General features: G+C 40.6%; 1 protein-coding gene across 3 annotated transcripts; it reads left to right on the top strand.

Annotated features, from left to right (window-relative positions):
- Nucleotides 1–693: 693 nt before the first annotated feature.
- cmasa (cytidine monophosphate N-acetylneuraminic acid synthetase a) lies at nucleotides 694–13,038 on the top strand. Of its 3 annotated transcripts, none has more exons than XM_035993797.1 (9): nucleotides 694–703; nucleotides 1,162–1,431; nucleotides 4,711–4,853; nucleotides 5,036–5,191; nucleotides 8,329–8,462; nucleotides 8,634–8,728; nucleotides 10,229–10,400; nucleotides 10,481–10,646; nucleotides 12,158–12,470. In XM_035993797.1, exons 2-9 carry the CDS (start codon nucleotides 1,208–1,210, stop codon nucleotides 12,367–12,369), a joined length of 1,302 nt encoding a protein of 433 aa, XP_035849690.1. In that variant the 5' UTR covers nucleotides 694–703; nucleotides 1,162–1,207; the 3' UTR covers nucleotides 12,370–12,470. The 3 variants fall into 3 exon arrangements, with proteins under 3 accessions (XP_035849690.1, XP_031159974.1, XP_031159973.1); XM_031304114.2 differs by lacking the exon at nucleotides 694–703 and having other exon boundaries at nucleotides 1,108–1,431; nucleotides 12,158–12,349; nucleotides 12,446–13,038; XM_031304113.2 differs by lacking the exon at nucleotides 694–703 and having other exon boundaries at nucleotides 1,108–1,431.
- Nucleotides 13,039–19,631: the final 6,593 nt, after the last annotated feature.

The following is a 19,631-nucleotide window of genomic DNA, read 5'->3' as shown; positions in this document are numbered from 1 at the left end:
TGCTATGATGGTGCTGCTAACGTTAGCCGAGTTGCTTGCTAACGTTATTTCAGACTCAGGCTCTTCAGCTGCCCCAACAGAGTTTGCCTCGGCGGTGGACGAGGAAACATCAACTGTAACATCTACAGATGAAATCTTGCTAATTTTAGCTATTATTATTATATTAATTTACTATGCCGGAAGAAAAAAATCTTGTATCCTTTTCTGTGACATATTCTTCTCTACAACTAATGTTCCAGTCAACTAGCCTCAGCCTGCTCGCTTCTCAGTGAGTCACGTCACTTGACTCACTTTCACCTCTACAGCAGCTATAACAGTTCATTTTTAGTAGGCTATATTCAAATCTATCCATAACCCTTTTTTGCTATTTGCTTCATTATTTGATATACAAAAATATAAATAATGTCAGACAGTGAATTAGTAATTATTTAAAAAATAAAAAAATATAAAATCCAGCTCCTGCCAGCAGGGGGTGCTGCAGCACCCTCAGCACCCCTCTTTCCGACTCACATCAGGTAGTGACACCGTCTCTGGTTAGGTTTAGACCGCAGTCACTGGTTTAGACATGGGGGGGGAAATAAAATTTAAAAAAAAAGGTTAGGCATGGGGCGTAGGGATTGGTAAGATAGGGTTAGGGTAAGAATACCAGGGTAAGCCAGTCAGAGACAGATCAAGGCGGGCCACGAGGCACTATTTCTGCGTCTTTTTTTTCTCATTTTATTTTGTTTTGCGTAAGATTGTATTTTTCATTGGAAGGAAATTTATATCTTTTTTTTTTTTTTTTTTTTTTATATTTTAGTATTTTAAGTACGATACCGAATTGTTCAAACACCGTATGACATTTTGTGAAAGTATGCAAATAAAGTTAAGGAAATGTTTTTTTTTTAAAAAAAGGAAGAAAAAAAAATAAAAAATATAAATAAATAAAGCATCGAGTTGCTCGGTTGTTCTCTTCTTTCTGTCAAATAGATCCTCTGTTTGAGTGGTTGTGATTGTAGGCTAGTTTGATCACACTCCAGTTCAGAAGGTGGCGGTAATGCAACCCAAAAGTTGTTTGCCAACCGCCAAAAAAAAGGTCAAAAGAAGAAAAAGAAGCAGCAGAGGAAGAAGAAAAAGAGGAAGAATAAGAAAAACATCTTGGCGGAGTCACCGTGTTTACTGAAGTGCTACCCGGGCGGTTTTAAATCAAACCGCTGCAAGAGTCGCTATGGCTAGCAAGAAAAGAAGTCTTTCCTGTGACAACGGGGAGCAGGGCAGCCGGCTGGCCGCTCACAAGCAGCACAGGGCGGATGACAAGCGACACGTAGCTGCCTTGGTTCTGGCGAGGGGAGGAAGCAAAGGTATCCCTCAAAAAAACATCAAAACGTTAGCCGGAATCCCGCTGCTTGGATGGGTGCTGAGGGCTGCTGCGGACTCCGAGGTGTTTGACAGGTAGATACTAATTCTTGTAGGATAACGTTATGATGTTAGCTGTGAGAATACACAGTAGCCTATGGGCCATTTAGTATTTTGTGAGAAAAAAGGGGTGCTGTCGGTACACGATCCGTTCTGCCTGCACGATCCGTTCTGCACATGCGCAAGATAATACTGTTTTACGTATCCATACGACCTGCACGATCTGTTCCACGCTAGCCTATGGCTAGCCTCCACCGGGAAGCTAACGTTAGTTTAGCTAACAGCTAATTCGGCTAACCGCTAGCTGACAGCTAGATTCAGTCTAAAATAACGTTAACTCAAACGTAATGGGAAAAGCAGGCTATAGCTAAATTAAGACTTCACAGTAATAACAATAAAGACAAGTATTGAGTGATTGTATTTTAAATGAGCACAAGTAAAGTAGAACTGACGTAACAGCTGTTATATATGTTAGGTGTTATATATGTCAACGTTTATTTTCAAGTTTTATTTTGAGGGTCTTTCAAAGTTATTACATGCTGTCTCAGCTAGCAGTTAGCCGAATTAGCTGTTAGCTAAACTAACGTTAGCTTGCCTGTGGAGGCTAACGGCAGACCGCTACAATCACCTAGCAGTTAGCCGAATTAGCTGTTAGCTAAACTAACGTTAGCTTGCCTGTGGAGGCTAACGGCAGACCGCTACAATCAGCTAGCAGTTAGCCGAATTAGCTGTTAGCTAAACTAACGTTAGCTTGGCTGTCGACCGGAAGCGTGGAACAGATCGTGCAGTGTCGTAAATCCTCGTACAACCGCGCATGCGCGAACATTTTGCGCATGTGCAGAACGGATCGTGCAGGCAGAACGGATCGTGTACCGACCAAGCCCCCAGGAAGAGCGCCGAGTCTAAAAGCCACCATGGGCTTAGCGGATAACGGTGGTACTGCACCCCATGGCCCAGAAAGACTTTTCACATAGACTTTGCATGGCGAAAGAAACGTCTATATTTCAGCGGATAATTTGTTTCTGGGTATATCAACTTACCACCCGAACACTGAAAGGGTCCTTGTTTAAAACGTTACGTTTTTAACATTTTTAACATTCACTAGAAGCGAATCCAGAATTATTAAATTTGGCATGATGAACGCGCATAGTGGACGCGAGCAGAGCCGCGGGACTGCGCCCGCCCGCTCACATGACTGTTCTCCCGAGCTCATGTAGCTAGCTGTAATAATGGATATAGCTAATGGTTGTAGTTCACCATGTGTTCTATTAATACATCCATGGTGGTATCTTATGAAGTCATGATACATCCCAGGGATGTATGTAGCTGCTGTAAAGCCTGTTAGCTACGTGGATGTAACGTCATTAGCGTTTCCCAAACTGGCGGGCTATCGGCTAGCTAGCTAGTTGCTAACATCAGGGGTAGCTAGCATGGCTGTATTAAGATCTATAGCTACATAGCTAACTATATGCCTACATAACGTTACTACAGACATAGTGATTACATCGCCTTGGTTCTCTCTTATGATACATCCGAGGGCTGTATGCTGTAAAGCTTGTAACGTGGATGAGAGCTGAAGCCATGGATGAGCTTTGTTCACCAAACTGCAGGCTAACTGCTAGCTAGTAGCACAACATAATTATTAAATCTCCTTGGTTGTCTAGCTAAATACATCTATCGTAACGATAGGGAACAACGAAAACAGTGTTTAACGTTAGTGAATATTTTAGACAATGAAACGGCGAGTTCATGAGTTCGCCACTTGTAAGAGACACGACAGAGAAGCACGAACGCGCATGTTGCTACCGGTTGCTACGACAACGCAAACAAATTGTTGCTAGTGCGCATGCACATCGTGAGCCAACCAGCGTTATGGGCCAACAATGCGGAAGAGCCGAGCTCCATGTTTGCTTTATGCGCTTTTGAGCACTCTCATTAGAACGTACGGGGCTTCCCGCCGAACACTGTATCCAGTTCTCTTAATACATCCATGATAGGGACAGGTGCAACAGAAAATCTGACAAATGCGTATTACTTGTGTTGTAGCCAATTTTGGTGTGTGTGTGTGTGTGTGTGTGTGTGTGTGTGTGTGTGGTAGGTTTGTGCGAATGGTTTGTTCGCTACGTCACCTGCGCACCTGTGTGCTAATCAGAGGAGAATGAAGAATCTTTCACAGTCAGTCTTTTTGTAGGTGTTATTAAAGGTATACAGGCAGTTTAATGTCCCAAATTCCCCATACAATGTAGAGGTGCGACGATGAATCGATTAGTTGTCAACTATTAAATTAATCGCCAACTATTTCGATAATCGATTAATCGTTTGAGTCATTTTTTTATTAAAAAAAATTATATTTCTCTGATTCCTGCTTGTTAAATGTGAATATCTTCTAGTTTCTTCTCTCCTCTGTGACAGTAAACTGAATATCTTTGAGTTTTGGACAAAACAAGACGTTTGAGGACGTCATCTTAGGCTTTGGGAAACACCGATCCACATTTTTCACCATGTTTTGACATTTTTATAGATCAAACAAACAAACTAATCAATTAATCGAGAAAATAATCGACAGATTAATCGGCTATGAAAATAATCGTGAGTTGCAGCCCTAATACAATGTCCTTAATTAATTATGAACCTGCTAAACCACCTGTGCTACCCCTAACCTGTCTCAAATAAGACCCTCATTATTTGGGACACTAAACTGCACGTATTAAATGCATTTATAAAATAAAAGGTTAACCTTAAGACGATGGCAGACCTCAATATTTGCACCAGCAAGCGTTGGAAATGGTTTCAAATTCCCTCCAGTGGCTTTTTTTGTGGTCAGATTGCCACCATAACTTATATTACTCATATTATTATTTTATTTTTTTTTAAGAAAGAAAAGGAAACGATATTGGACAAAACAAGGTAATTATTTAGTGAGGATTTAAGTTTTTGATGGAGACACGTTCACATTTTAATAAACTGAGTGATTATTTGACTTCAGATGTCGCTGAGTGCCCTTATCATTCATTTGAAGATATTTTTTTGTTTCTATTTATTTAGTTATTTTGATGTGGGATTTGTTTAAGAAATGTATGTATTTCGTTTTTATTTCATTTGTTATAAAAAACTAGAATTTTTGTTGCACTTTTGATGGACACATCAGTTGTTTTGCGGAGTTTATAGAAATAAAGGAATTTTGTCCGCAGTTCGTTCTGTTAAAAAAAAGTCGTATGGTGAACATAAAATTGTTACATCCCTAATGAAAATAGATGATTACAAATGTGATCAAATCATTATAATATTGATAACAATACACCTTCTTTTTCCTAGTATTTGGGTATCAACTGACCATGATGAGATCGAGAAAGTGGCAAAATCCTGGGGTGCCAAGGTGCACCGCAGGAGTCCTGAAGTCTCCAAAGACTCCTCCACGTCTCTGGAAACCATCAGTGAGTTTGTCGAGCTCAACCCAGGTATGCAAACCCCACCAGGCTGTTTAGTGCAAACCGTAGACTCCCAGCAGGCCTGACTTTGTATTCTTACTGCCACGCTGTGTGTTTGATCAGTGACAAGGCGCTGCCTCGCCTCAGAGCGGACACAGTAAAGCGTTTGTTTGATTTTAAAGCGCGTCCTTCTGTTGACTCTGTGTTCACAGACGTGGACGTGATCTGTAACATTCAGGCAACTGCCCCATGTCTCCATCCGTTCCATGTGAAGAAGGCCCTGGAGATGATCACGGGGAAGGGCTTTGATTCGGTCTTCTCGGTGGTCAGGAGACACCAGTTCCGCTGGCAGGAGGTCAAAAAAGGATGTAAGTCAACAGATGTAGGACTGTTGTTGTCACAGCGCACGGAAAATAGTCCCACCTTTCTTTAAAGATTGAATCTGCAAACTTGTTTTTATTTATTTTATTTTTTTTGCAATGCTAGATGATGCAGACTACATCACATATATAATCAAATTTCTTCAGGTTATTCGGTAATTTAACTCATCGTTCCGGCCGGCATTTTAACCATTGGGAAATGAGGGCGTATGGTCTGTCACAGAAGCAAAGATACTGCACGAGGGGAACGAAAATGGTACTTTCTTGGAGTCGTAACTCGGTCAAATCTGAACACATGGACATGTAACATGTATTGATATCATTCAGTGTGAATTAGACTTTGACCGATTGTTATGATTATCACAAAAACACCAGCAAGGCAGAAGAAGATTAGTAGTTAATTATCACTTTACTCCTAAAAGAAGCGGAACAGATATTAGGTGTGTGTGTGTGTGTGTGTGTGTGTGTGTGTGTGTGTGTGTGTGTGTGTGTGTGTGTGTGTGTGTGTGTGTGTGTGTGTGTGTGTGTGTGTGTGTGTGTGTGTTTCCATGATAGTTAAGGCCCTGACACACCAACCCGATAATCGGCCGTCGGCAGAGATGGGAAGTAACGAAGTACAAATACTTTGTTACTGTACTCAAGTAGATTTTTCAGATATTTTTACTTTACTATATTTTTTTGTGGCGACGTTTTACTTTTACTCCTTACATTTTAACATGAATATCGGTACTTTCTACTCCTTACATTTTACAGAAATGGCTCGTTACTTTAGTTTTGTACAAGAGGTCGTCATGTCGGAGAATAGCACAGACACGCGCCTCACCGCGAGCGGCGCCCGCTTGCGGTGAGGCGCGTGTTCCGCGCAACACACGGAGCAAAAAGAAAAAGAGACTAGCTGTCCAGAGGATAATCAGTTGAGATCGTGTGTGTGTGTCCTTAAGAACTGTAAGTCGTATAACTTATGTTGTCAGTTCATTTAAGCCTGTTGTTGTATTGGTCTATAGTTCTTGCAAATTTAAAGTAAGTTAGCTAGTGATTTTTCTTGTTTGTGTTCTTCACCTGTTACCTAGGTTGCACGTTGCTTGATCTTAATAAAGCATCAAAAGAGAGAAGTTGTCTCCGTCCGTGTTTTAACAGACACACCTGGGGCGAAGTTGGAAACCAGAATCAGCTTTAAATACAGTCCAAATTTAGTCCTTACTAACAAGTTTAAAATAATTTCACTGGAGTTACCGTATTTTCGCGTCATCAATACCACATTCAATCTAATTGGATGGGAATATGCTGTACGTTGCACTTGACACACCACTACAAGACGACTCGACAGATTCGGCGGCATTCTGCATTCATTCGCAGCAAATCATTGCGGCTTGATGGTGGTAACGTTAGCACATAGTAGTATGGATGGCGACATGATTGAAAATGAAGAAATCGGCAGACAAGCAGCAAGAAATCCTTGGCCTTATCTGAGAGAGATGTTTGAGATAGTAGGCATCAGGAATGACTCCTGGCCAATGTGCTGCGCAACTCTTAAAGTATGGGGAACTTCTTAATTAATGTCTGTTTAGTAATTCATACTTTATCCTTTATTTTCATTCCAGAAGCCATATTTGAGCACACACACATACGGTCGGAGGGCGGGCAGTCAGACTCACTCCACCAACCTGATTGGTGGAGCGCTAACCCGGAAATGACGAGCGGGATGAGCCTGACTAACGCCTCTCAAAATCTGATGAAAATCTTTTCAACTGACCTTTGTCGATCTGAAATGAAGACAGATTCAGCAACTGCATGGCCTATTTCTCGCTTAAAATGTTTTCAGAAACGCGTTTCGTTGAACTATCTTCGTAAAATATGAGATTGTATTCCGAACGAAGCCGCCATTATGCCCAGTTGAAAAATCCAGGAGCAGCCAGACCCACGTGACGCGTTCGTCCAGTCGTTTTCATTTTTTGGCCGACAATACAGATTTGCGCCGCCTGCTGTCAAGGAGAGGTATTACGTAACATACGCTGAAGACGGCGATGCTTCGGTGTGTTCTGAGGCACTTTTTGGACCTCGGGGAGCCGACTGATCTGTCCAACTGCCTTTTCTGCCAACGGTCGGCCGTCGGGTTGGTGTGTCAGGGGCTTTACATGCATTGCCATTGTCAAAGTATAATTATCATCAATATACACAACAACACCAAGGAGTATCTACGTAGGTAACTCCTAACCAGTAATATACATCAAACCAGCTGGTAATGATGTAATAAAGCTGAGTCATTGCACTGGTGCGCCTGGATAGCTCCCCTGGTTGACCATCCGCCCCATGTACTAAGGCTCAGTCCTTGAAGCAGCAGCCGCAGGTTCAATTCCAACATGCAGGCTAGAGCTGGGCAATATATCGATATTATATCGATATGAGACTAGATATCGTCTTAGTTTTTGGATATCGTAATATGGCATAAGTGTTGTCTTTTCCTGGTTTTAAAGGCTGCATTACAGTAAAGTGATGTCATTTTCTGAACTTACCAGACTGTTGTAACTGTTCTATTATTTGCCTTTACCCACTTAGTCATTATATCCACATTACTGATGATTATTTATATAAAATCTCATTGTGTAAATATTTTGTGAAAGCACCAATAGTCAACACTACAATATCGTTGCGGTATCGATATCGAGGTATTTGGTCAAAAATATCGTGATATTTGATTTTCTCCATATCGCCCAGCCCTAATGCAGGCCCTTTGCTGCATGTCATTCCCCCTCTCTCTCCCTTTTCACATATTCAGCTGTCCTGTATAATGTCCTATAATGCACCAAAAAAAAAAATATATATATATATATATATATATATATGTTTTTTTTTTTTATTTAATAACCAGAGTAAGCTATAAACTAATTTTCATCTGTAGTCCCCTGGCCAGGAAACAGAGATCAACATCTCTGTTAAAAGGGAAACCTAACCCTAGAGTATAAAATGTTAACACAGCAGTAAAGGACAACAATCAAATTTTACAGTATTAAAACTCCCCAACAACAACAAAAACCACAACACAAAAACACTACTCCGACAACAAGAACCGTATTTGTAGTGTTTCGTAGAATAACCCTTTAATCCCTTACCCTGCCTCCTTCTAGCTGGTGAGTTGACCACCCCGTTGAATCTGGACCCGGCCAAGCGTCCGCGGCGTCAGGACTGGGATGGAGAGCTGTGTGAGAACGGCTCCTTTTACTTCACCACTAGAGAGCTAGTGAAGAAGCAACTTTTGCAGGTAATTGACCAATGGTGACTTTTTTTGAATGCGCAGCATGCATCAATGCAAAGATTTTCTTGGGATTTGGAAAAAAAGCTGCAACTCACCTTCTTCCACAATTTTCATTCAATTCGAGTTTGCGTGCGTTCACATTTTGATGTGAGAGCTTTCTGCTCGCGTCTCCTCCAGGGCGGTAAGGTCGCCTACTACGAGATGCTGCCAGAGTACAGCGTGGACATCGATGTGGACATCGACTGGCCTGTGGCAGAACAGAGGGTCCTCAGGTCAGCTGCACACAACAGATCAGACAGTCTTTCATCCAGCTTGTAATCCATCAAATGCTTTAGGGACTTTACCGAAATGATTAGCGGTGGAGGGAAGTCAGATTAGGGGGAAGGATATTGTCATTTTTCTGTTTGCTGAAGAAAGTCTTTCCTTTTTTGTTTTGAGAAATCAGGAGGGACTTTTATTTCATCTTACCCGAAGATATGTTTTTATTTTAGCCATCCAGTGTGAGATTTATAATGTTAAAGGGACAGTTCACCCCCAAATCCAAAAATACATATTTTTCCTCTAACCTGCGGTGCTATTTTAGCCCGACAAGCCAGACCCACATCAAGATGTTTGGTCTGGGAACTCACCATTGGTAGAGCTCAATCCGAGGGGCGGGATAAACGGTTGTCTTTCAAATTCCCTCTGCCCGCAATAGGATAGCGCTACGTCTTCCTTTTTTAAGAATGACTTCAGTGCCATTCTTTGTTCTTTTCTCAAAGAAAAGCTTAACTCCAAGTCTTCCAGAGTCGCGGCCAAAGCCGATTTGAAAGACCGCTGTTCGCCAGCAGCAGCAGCCATCTTCTTTGTTTTCAAGTAGCAGGGAATACGCGGAACAGTCGCAACTTTGCCATCCTTATATTAAGCCCGCCCACCGACTCTATACACAATGTGATTGGCCTGACTAGAGTTTGTTTTTTCTAGCTCACAAGCCAACGGAGAGTTGCTAGACGACCCTGGCTGCAAATTATATTTGCTGCCGCTAGGGTGCGTCTAGATTTCTAGGCTAGCTCAATCTAGATAGATTTGCTGTGAGATGTAGGTCTTCTCTTCAGTATTATGGAACTAGATGGCACTCGGCTTGTGGTGCTCAAAGTGCCAAAAAAAATCCATATGAAAAACTCAACAGCAAAGTCTCTTTCCAGACCACAGACCTGGTTGTGAGCAGTTTCAAGTAGGAGCTATTTTCCTTTTTACCGAACTTTGCCGCCCCCAGTTCGTGACAGCACGAGATGTAAACGATGATGGCGTCCTCCTCGGCTGAGCTGGCAGTATCGATTAGCCACAGTTACAGCTCAGCCGAGGGGAATGCACGAGTACACTTCCTTCTGCGCGGTGATACAGTTGGTAGTTTGGTAAAAAGAAAAAAGTTCCTACAGGTAAGAGTAAAGATATATATTTTAGATTTTGATGTGCTCTGTCTCTTAAAAAAAAAAAAGGCCAAATAGCTACATCGAAAATGACAATTGAAATGAAAGTGAGGAAGTATTCACGGTTTCAAACGCTACAAATATGATCAGTCCCTTAAGCTTGTTTTTTTCCCGTTTTATCAAGGGGAGTGTTTAAAAAAAATATGAATCACAATGGGGAAGGCCCTCCTCCACACCCCAATGATTACTTTTTTTGCTCACATTTCACGAAAAAGTCTAGATTTAGGTCAGTTCTGAGTCAATAATTCAGTCATTTTGTTTCTCTTCTTTTTTTTTTCATCCAGTCTGTGCTTCTGTCCTCAGGTATGGTTACTTTGGCCGGGCCACGCCAGAGGTGGTTCGTCTGATGTTCTGCAATGTTTCCGGATGTTTAACGGACGGAAGGATCTTCCTGTCTGTGTCCGGAGAGGAGATGGTGTCTATCAATGCAAGAGACACCTCGGGCATCCGCATGCTGCAGGGGGAACAAGTGGAGGTTTGGATTTCTAAAAAGCATCGGTGAGTGTGCTCATGTCCTATGGCCGCACGCTACCCCCTCTGTCTTGACTCCACCAGGTGGTGCTGCTGACCTCGGACCTGGACCCCGTGGCCCAGTCGCTGGCTGACAGACTGGCCAAGAGGACGGGCTGCAAGGTCATGCAGGTGGGCAAGGAGCCCCTGGACGATCTGAAGCCGATTGTGGAGGAGAAGAAGCTGGATTGGAAGGATGTGGCATACATGGGTAAAGCAGCTGTACCTTTTAAGTATTTACAAGAATTTATCGTAGGGCTCTGTTGGCGTCCATGATGAACCATGTCAGGATTAGTCTTGCACTGCGGAGGAGGGTCTGGCTAGTCCACACAGCATTCCACAATTGGAGAAAAACGTGCTCTGGTTTATTGGCATTTCTTTAAACCAATCACATTTGTCTCCGCCGGCGCTAAGCACCGGGCAGAGCCACGGTGCCGCTGCAAAATGGCCTCGAGAAGGAACTTGTTTTGGTGGAACGTGTACGTTCAAAAGTAGTTTTAGTCGTGCAACAGAAAACTCAGATTGGACAGATAGTCAAGCTAGCTGTCTGGATTTACCCTGCAGAGATCTGAGGAGCAGTTAACCACAGTCCTCAGAAATCCACTGGAGTTTAGAATTACAACACAAAGAAAGAGGAAGGTAATGGACATCCGGCCGAAAAGAGTGACATCTGGCGGAATCTCTGGCGGCACCGGAGCAATCCCGGAAGTGGAACGACGTGGATATAGACTGTCAGGTTTAATCAGTTAGGTAATCTACAGAAGGTTAACCCATAATTTAGTTTTGTTAATTGAAATGTTCAGCGCATAAGAGAGAAGAATAAATAGATATAAATACATTAATAAAGTAGAAATAAAGAGGTGAATAAATAAAAATAAGGAAATAGAAATGAAATAAAGATACATAGCATAAGTGAAGAGAACAAGTGAAATAAATGAATAAAGGAAAGGAAAATAAACGGGTAAATGAAGGAAATTCAATAAAAATAAAATTAACGGCCAATAATTATAAATGAAATGAAAATAAAGGGGTGAAAAAATAGAAAAATAAATAAGAGACATGGCATTAGTGATATTTAAAAAATAAAAATGTAAAAAAAAACAGATAAATGAAGGAAATTTAATAAAAATTAAATTTACAGTAAAGAAAATGCATATTAAATATGCATATTTATGTACATACTGTATACCACACTCAACAATTTAGATAGTAAAAATTAAAAATAATTAAAAAAAATAATCTGCCTACCAGCACCTCTAAAGCTCACTAATTAACACTTCAAATCTGTAAAGAAATCAGAAAAACAAGGGAACAATACTTTTAAGAGAGTATGTGCACAATATATATTTAATTTTGTAACTTCTGCAAGTCTGCTAAAGCTGGTTTAGTAATCCAAGAATACTTTTGTAACACTTAAGGGCTTAAACTAACCACCAACTAACCAACGCCTTTAGTGTTGCAGCCCCATCCCTCTGGAACCCCCTCCCTGCAGATATCCCAAATGTTACATCCCTGGACATTTAAAAAAAAAACCTCCTGAAACACCACCTGTTCACCACAGCCTACAACCTCCTTTAGCTTAGCCACAGTAATTCTGTAAAGTGTCCCTGGGTTTCTTGAAAGGCGCAATATTAAAAAAAATATATATATTATTAGAGTTAGTGTTTTATATATTTATATGTGATGCCTTGCCTCCTCTTCCCGTGTTTTCTCCCTTTTTAGGTAACGACAAACAGGATGTCAAGTGTCTGAACCTGGCAGGTATGAGTGCAGTACCTAAAGATGCTCCAGTGGTAGCCATCAATGCTGCAAAGTACACCTGCCAAAACTGTGGGGGAATGGGAGCCATTAGGGAGTTTGCCGAACACATTCTCCTGCAGAAAGAAAAAGCAAAGGCGCAGATGGAGCAGCACCGTATCGACCGCTGCAACTAGTAACTCTGAATGGGAATTAATTTAAATTCCCACGGAAAAGCTGTAGATTAGTGCAGATTATGCACAAATACCAGAAAGTAATTCAACTGTGCACATAAAAATTCTTTTTACAATATTACCTGAGACGCAATGTAATTTTAGAGTTAGTTTGTAGAATTGAAGTAATTAACTCTGTTTACGATTTAAGTGTCACAGAATCAAGTTTTCCTAACTTTTGTGTTGGCTCCAAAATGTGAGATTATAATGCATGCTCTTGGGTTATTCTCAAAAAAGATGAAGGTTTTTACTGTACGTATTACAACGGAATCAGAAGTTGACCATGCGTGGTTTATTGTAGCACTCGGTGCTGGAGGCCGAATTGTTCTTGGCGACCCAAATTTCGATCCAAATGCACATAACAGGACTATCACTACCAAAACACAAGCCACTAGACTGGAAACTGCTACTCTCGTCTTAAAACATGGACACAACACTAGACTACAACTAAATCTAGGTGTGGAATAGTTACTTATGCATTAACACTGCATAAGTAACTAAGTAACTTTTTTTAAAGATTTACCTGTAACTTAAGTACTTATAGTCCTTTTGATGCTTTATAGTTTTTAAATACCACCAAATAGTGCCCCTAAAATTAATATAAGATGATATGAAACAGAAAACATGTTTTTTTATATATATATTATATATATATATATATATATATATATATATATATATATATATATATATATATATATATATATATGAGAGAGAGAGATTTATTTTGAAGGTGAAGCATAAAATATTAGAAGTTTAATGTCCTTATAATCATCTTTTATCACTTTCTGACAGGTTTTCTGTACTCTTTCTACATTTAAACATCACATTTGCAGTTGTATTCAATAAAATAATCTGTGTGTGCTATATTTATGATTTATGGCAATATGTAATTTATTTCTATCATCAATAGTTTTTTCACCTTCCTCAGAGATGCTTGTTTGACTGTTTTGTTGGATTGTTTACATGTCATTTGGCTCATTTACTGTATGTGATTTTTGTTCTATACTACTGTGTATCATGATTATCATTTCAATGAAGTTGGCTGTTAAAGATCATTGAAAGTCTCACTCTTGTGTTTTTCATATGCAGAGAATAAGCGTACCAACACAACTCAGGAGGAAGAGACTTTTGAATCCCTTAAAGGAGTAGTTAGATAAAGACACCAGACATGACTGTATTGTCGCTTTCTTGCTGAGAGTTATTGTAGATGAGAAGATCGACTCCACTCATGTCTGTACGGTAAAATATGAAGCTAGCACCAAGAGACTATTATCTTTGTTTATACCATGGTCTGCGTGTATACTCGTTTCCGATCAGCTGCAGGGTGTCCATAAAATGTGTTATAAGACACCTTCTAAAGGAGTTCCAGTGAGGAGTTGGGTATCGATTGTTTTTTTTCTGATACCGGTGCTAAAACAATACTTTTAAACGGTGCCGGTGCCTAAATGGTGCCTGACTACAGCTGTAGTTCCAATGAGACAACCTGTAGGGGGACCGAAGAGGGAAAAGTTACATAGTATGCCTTTAACGTAAGCTGTCAGCATTTTAACCATTGTGTTTAATCCAGCTACTAGCTAATGGTAACCTAGCGTCCCGTGCAGCAATGCTTGTGAAAAAAAAAAAAAGTCAGGCGCCGAAATTTTCGTTCTTATTCGGTCTCGTTACTACCCTTTACGTAACGCCCTATTGGCACCGCGTTTCGGTACCCAACCCTACTGTTTATTGTTCTAGATGAATGCGCTACATTAAAACAAAAAGGAAATGTGAATCTGTCATTTCCAACACTGTGTGGTGCTTCAGTGCCTCGTCCTCTTAACACCACAGGATGGCGCTAACACACAAGCTGCAAGAAGTAAGTTACACTGCCCCTCTAAACTGACCTTGTTTCACAGCGAATAACGTTATCTCACACCCCGTAAAAGTCGTTATATTGTTTTGGGGACAATGACATGGCTGGATAGCTAGCTTGTCTTGCTGTTAAACATACTGTTGTGGCCAGGTTAGCTCAGTTGGTAGAGCGGGTGCACATATGTCGAGGTTTACTCCTCGACGCAGCGGCCGTGGGTTCAACATGCATGTCATTCCCCCTCTCTCTCCCCATTCATGTCTTCATTTGTCCTGTGAAAATAAAGGCCTAAAAATGCCCCAAAAAATAATCCAAAAAAAATATATATATACTGTCAAATTATTTGTACTGATTGCCAACTGTACACAATGTTATTGACTTTGGATCTTGCTAGCATAGCGTTAGCTCTCTGGCTCGGAGCTGAGCTGAAGGGTTCTACGAGCTGAGCGGACTATATATAAATATCTCCGGTTGCTAAGGGTGGCAAGTCGTATCTAAGGTCAACAACGTTTGCATTGCGTAAGGACCTTGTCACTGCCCGATGTGAGTCGAGTGCAGATGTGAGTCGCGCATGCTCAGATTTAAACCGTTTACGGCATAACGTGTCATACTGAAATTTGTGAAATCTATAAAATAATTAACGTTTCTCTTTACATACAATAACAGAAGATGGTAATCATTTCAAAAACGTTGTAGCTATCTATGACTGTTTGGTTGCTAACGTTAGCTCAAAATGCCATTCAAGTGACAGCCTTTGTTGTGTTTGATTGCTAACTTTTAGCTAGCAGTCATTTCAAAAACGTTGTAGCTATCTATGACTGTTTGATTGCTAACGTTAGCTTAAAACGCCATTAAGTGACAGCCTTTATTGTGTTTGATTGCTAACTTGTAGCCAGCAGCAGCAGTCATTTCAAAAACGTTTTAGCTATCTATGATTGTTTGATTGCTAACGTTAGCTCATAGACTGTGCGTTAGCTCAAAAAGCCGTTAGCATCTTGTAGGCTACTTGTCGCAAAGTGACGCATGCGCGACTTATAGCTGCACTCGACTCACATCGGGCAGTGACAGACCTTATGGGATGGGAATGTTTGTTCCAGGTATTAGTCAAATCCTTAGGCGTAGCTAGGGAAACAGTTATTGTTTGGAAAAACTTTAGATTTCGACGTATTAAAAAATAAATGAATGGTTAAGTGTCACTGTGCCGTCTACGGCACAGCTTGTGGCTGTGGCGTCGCTGTAATCTCCATTTATAAACGTTTTTATAACTTTAAAGCATTAAATCTTCAAAATATACAGCCATGCGACACACCAATTTAAAGCTTAGAGTCTCAGGATTCCATTAAGCCCACACACAAAGCATAAGATGATTTACAGCAGTTACACAACTGCTACAAATTTATAACAAATAAAACAATACAGCGTAAACAGCGCAACCGTGTGTAGTGCATCCTTACCTGTTTCCTCGTCCCTTTAGCCACTGCGTGGATTTTTTGCCCAAAACTTTTTTTTCTTAAATCCCCAAGAGTCCAAGGAAATGGAATATCCAAGCCATTATATCCAAAACGAGCTGTTCGCCTCACAATCTTGACGTTTCTGGCCGAATCACAACGGAAAATCGCTAAACTGTTTTTCATTTCCGCACTTCTAACCAGCAGGGGTTGTAGCCAATTCTGTGGTCTGTCCCGGTGTTACACCGAAATCTGTGACCCATCGAGATCGGTGTCCCCCTACCACAACCTGAACCAAACCCCTGTCCCTAACCTTAACCACGGAAGGGGGCGCTACGCTTTTAACAGGAGGGACACAGATCACGACGGGTCACAGATTTCGGTGCAACACCGGGACCATGATCTCTGGCAGGGACCAGTGGTCACTGCCACTAGGGGCGCTAAAGACACTGGTCGCGACCAGCTCCTCAGTGGTCTGCCCTGTGGTCACAACCACTAGGGGCGCTAAAGACACTGGTCGCGACCATCGCGACCAGCTCCTCACTGGTCTGCCCTGTGGTCCCTGTTGTCTGTGAAGCGGCTTTAGTATTTTCTCTCCTTTCCTGTCGTTTTGGCAGCACTGTTAGCTGGATAAATGTCAGAGATCATAATCTTTTGTCTATAAAATACACTATATCAGATATATTATGATTATTATTGTTATTATTATTGATTATGAAGATCTGTGTGGTCAGGACCAGCTGGTCTCTGGCACTGGTCTCTGGCACAGACCAGCTGGTCTCTGGCACAGACCAGTGGTCACAACCACTAGGGGCACTAAAAACACTGGTCGCGACCAGTGGCACAGCAGTCATGACCAGCTTCTTACTGGCACAAAGGGCAGTAAAAAAACTGGTCCTGACCACCTCCTCTGTGATCTGTTTCTGTTGTTTGGACCAGATTGGACAGATCTGTGGAGTGTTTGTTTGTATTTATTTTTAATACAACTTTTCACGTTTCTCACTGTGTTAGCAGAATCGCCTAATGTGAGAAGCCATAATCGTTTGTCTATCCAATGTTATTGATCACTATTTTTAATAGAAATCATAATAACAATGATTAAATTATTATTATTAGTCGTAGTTTTATGAGTAGTACTATCGACTATGCAGGTCTGTGTCTTCCTGACTGGTTTAACTTTACCAATGTGTTGCATTTTAAAAGCTTGTCACATTACCCTTTGTATCAAATCATGATCTAGAAACTAATGTCAAATAAATGTAGTGGAGGAAATAATGTAGAGTTGAGTGACAAAGCAACATCAAATGAAATACAAAAATGTAAAAGTTTAATTGAAAATTCAACTTAAGTAGCCTAACAAAAGTAACAGTCGAATCATCTTGATTGATCCAGCACCTGATCACTCGATGATTGTTCTTTTAAAATGCAACACATTGGTAAAGTTTAAACCAGTCAGGAAGACACGGACCTGCATAGTCGATAGTACTACTCATACAACTACGACTAATAATAGTAATTTAATCATTGTTATTATGATTTCTATTAATAGTAATGATCAATAATATTTGACAGACAAAAGATAATGATTTTTTAAATTATTTTTACATTTATTCAGCACAGTGTTGCCAACACAATGAGAAAGGGGAGAAGGTGTATTAAATGTACAATAACTACTCCAAAGACCACTCAGTAACTGGTCAAGACAACAGGCAGATGACAAGGACCACAAGACAGACCAGTGTCTTTTTCGCTCCTAGTGGTAGTGACCACTGGTCCGTGCCAGGTAGGAGCTTGTCGCGAGGAGCTGGTCAGGACTGTGAGGCAGGTCACAAACACACTGACCTGCATAACCGATAGTACTACTCATACAACTACGACTAATAATAAGAATTTAATCATTGTTATTATGATTTCTATTAACAATAGTGATCAATAACATTGGATAGACAAACGATTATGGCTTCTCACATTAGGCGATTCTGCTAACACAGTGAGAAACGTGAAAAGTTGTATTAAAAATAAATACAAACACTCCACAGATCTCTCAACTGGTCCAAACAACAGAACAGATCACAGAGGAGGTGGTCAGGACCAGTAATTTTAGTGCCCTTTTGGTCCAGGCAAAGTAACTCATTTTGGAGCCAAAAATAGAACAGCATAGATCATTTCTATAAGGTGTCCAGAACAACATACTAAAAGTCCTAAGAAATCCTAGTTGAGGAAATATGTTTAATTCTCATCAATCAAAGATGTGTGCAAGTAAGGCCAGACAACAATACACCCCAATGGGGCTATTTTATTTCTTTACTCCTATCACAGTCAAACCTCACACAGTGAAAGTATACATGAAAAGTAGCATTCTTGTTTTACAAGTGTCTTGGAAAAATCTATTTTAAATATGCAAATGAGCTCAACACTAGGCCTAATTGACTTATGGCCAAGAAGCCACAAGTAGAAAACAGGGGCCAAATAACTCACACATTCATGTCCATTCAGTAGGTTTACTATAAATACGATAAATTTGAAGTCACTTGCCACACTTACCTGGGTCACTTGCCACAAAAAGACTTATATTGACCTTAAGAATTGATTGCACGGGCGCCCAGATAGCTCAGTTGGTAGAGTGGGCGCCCATATATAGAGGTTTACTCCTCAGCGCAGCGGGCCCGGGTTCGACACTGGCCTGCGGCCCTTTGCTGCGTGTCATTCCCCCCTCTCTCTCTCTCTCCCCTTTCATGTCTTCAGCTGTCCTGTCAAATAAAGGCCTAAAATGCCCCAAAAAAAAATCTTTAAAAAAAAAAGAATTGATTGCACAATCTTGCCTCCAGTTGCTTTTTAAATTTTTTTTTTTTTATTTGCAAACAACCCTTACCTAATGACATTCCCCCACAGATAACATCAGAAGAAAGTCAGAATAGCCCTAGTCATTAGTAACGTGGTGAGATTACATTTTGCTACCTTGTCGTGGTGGGGAGGCTTGTGTGCCTCCGTGACCCTGAAGACTATACCGGCGGGGGTTATATCCCTGGCAGGTACTACCAAGCCAGGCAGTTTTCAGGTTAGAGGCCAGTCTAAAAGCAGCATTGCCATCACCCATTGGCAGTAGGATGATTGGATGAAGATTGGGCTGATGTATTTGTCATACATATGAATGGTGTTTCTACCTATGCAAATTAGGACATATTCAATAAGTGTGGAGCTCATGTGCATATTCAAATTCATTTCAAAAGAAACTTGTAATACAAAAAAAGTTACTTTTCATGTATAATTTTACTATGTAAAGTTTTATTGCGGTAGGAGTAAAGGAAAAAATGAAGCCTATTTAGGTGTATTTTGGGCATATTCGATTAGTGTATAGTTCATTTGCATATTAAAATTCATTTTCAAAGAAACTTGTAATACAAACATTTTTACGTTTCATGGGTACTTTTATTGTGTAAAGTTTCATTCTGATAGGAGTAAAGGGGAAAAAAATAGCCCCATTGGGGTGTATTGTTGTCTGGCCTTACTGGCACACATCTCGGATTGATGAGAATTTAACATATTTCTTCAACTAGGATTTTTTAGGACTTTTAGTATGTTGTTCTGGACACCTCATAGAAATGATCTTAGCTGCAAACATTTTTTAATTATTTTACAATTAGTCTGTCGTAAAACGCTACTTTGCCTGGACTATTTGTGCCAGTAAGAAGCTGGTCATGACCGCTGTGCCACTGGTCGGTCGCGACCAGTGTCTTTAGCGCCCCTAGTGGTTGTGACCAGCTGGTCTCTGGCACTGACCACACAGATCTTCATAATCAATAATAATAACAATAATAATCATAATATATCTGATATAGTGTATTTTATAGACAAAAGATTATGATCTCTGACATTTATCCAGCTAACAGTGCTGCCAAAACGACAGGAAAGGAGAGAAAATACTAAAG

The sequence above is a fragment of the Sander lucioperca genome, chromosome 17, assembly GCF_008315115.2.
Source record: "Sander lucioperca isolate FBNREF2018 chromosome 17, SLUC_FBN_1.2, whole genome shotgun sequence".
Taxonomy (NCBI): domain Eukaryota; kingdom Metazoa; phylum Chordata; class Actinopteri; order Perciformes; family Percidae; genus Sander; species Sander lucioperca.
This window is presented reverse-complemented; position numbering and strand designations above follow the sequence as displayed.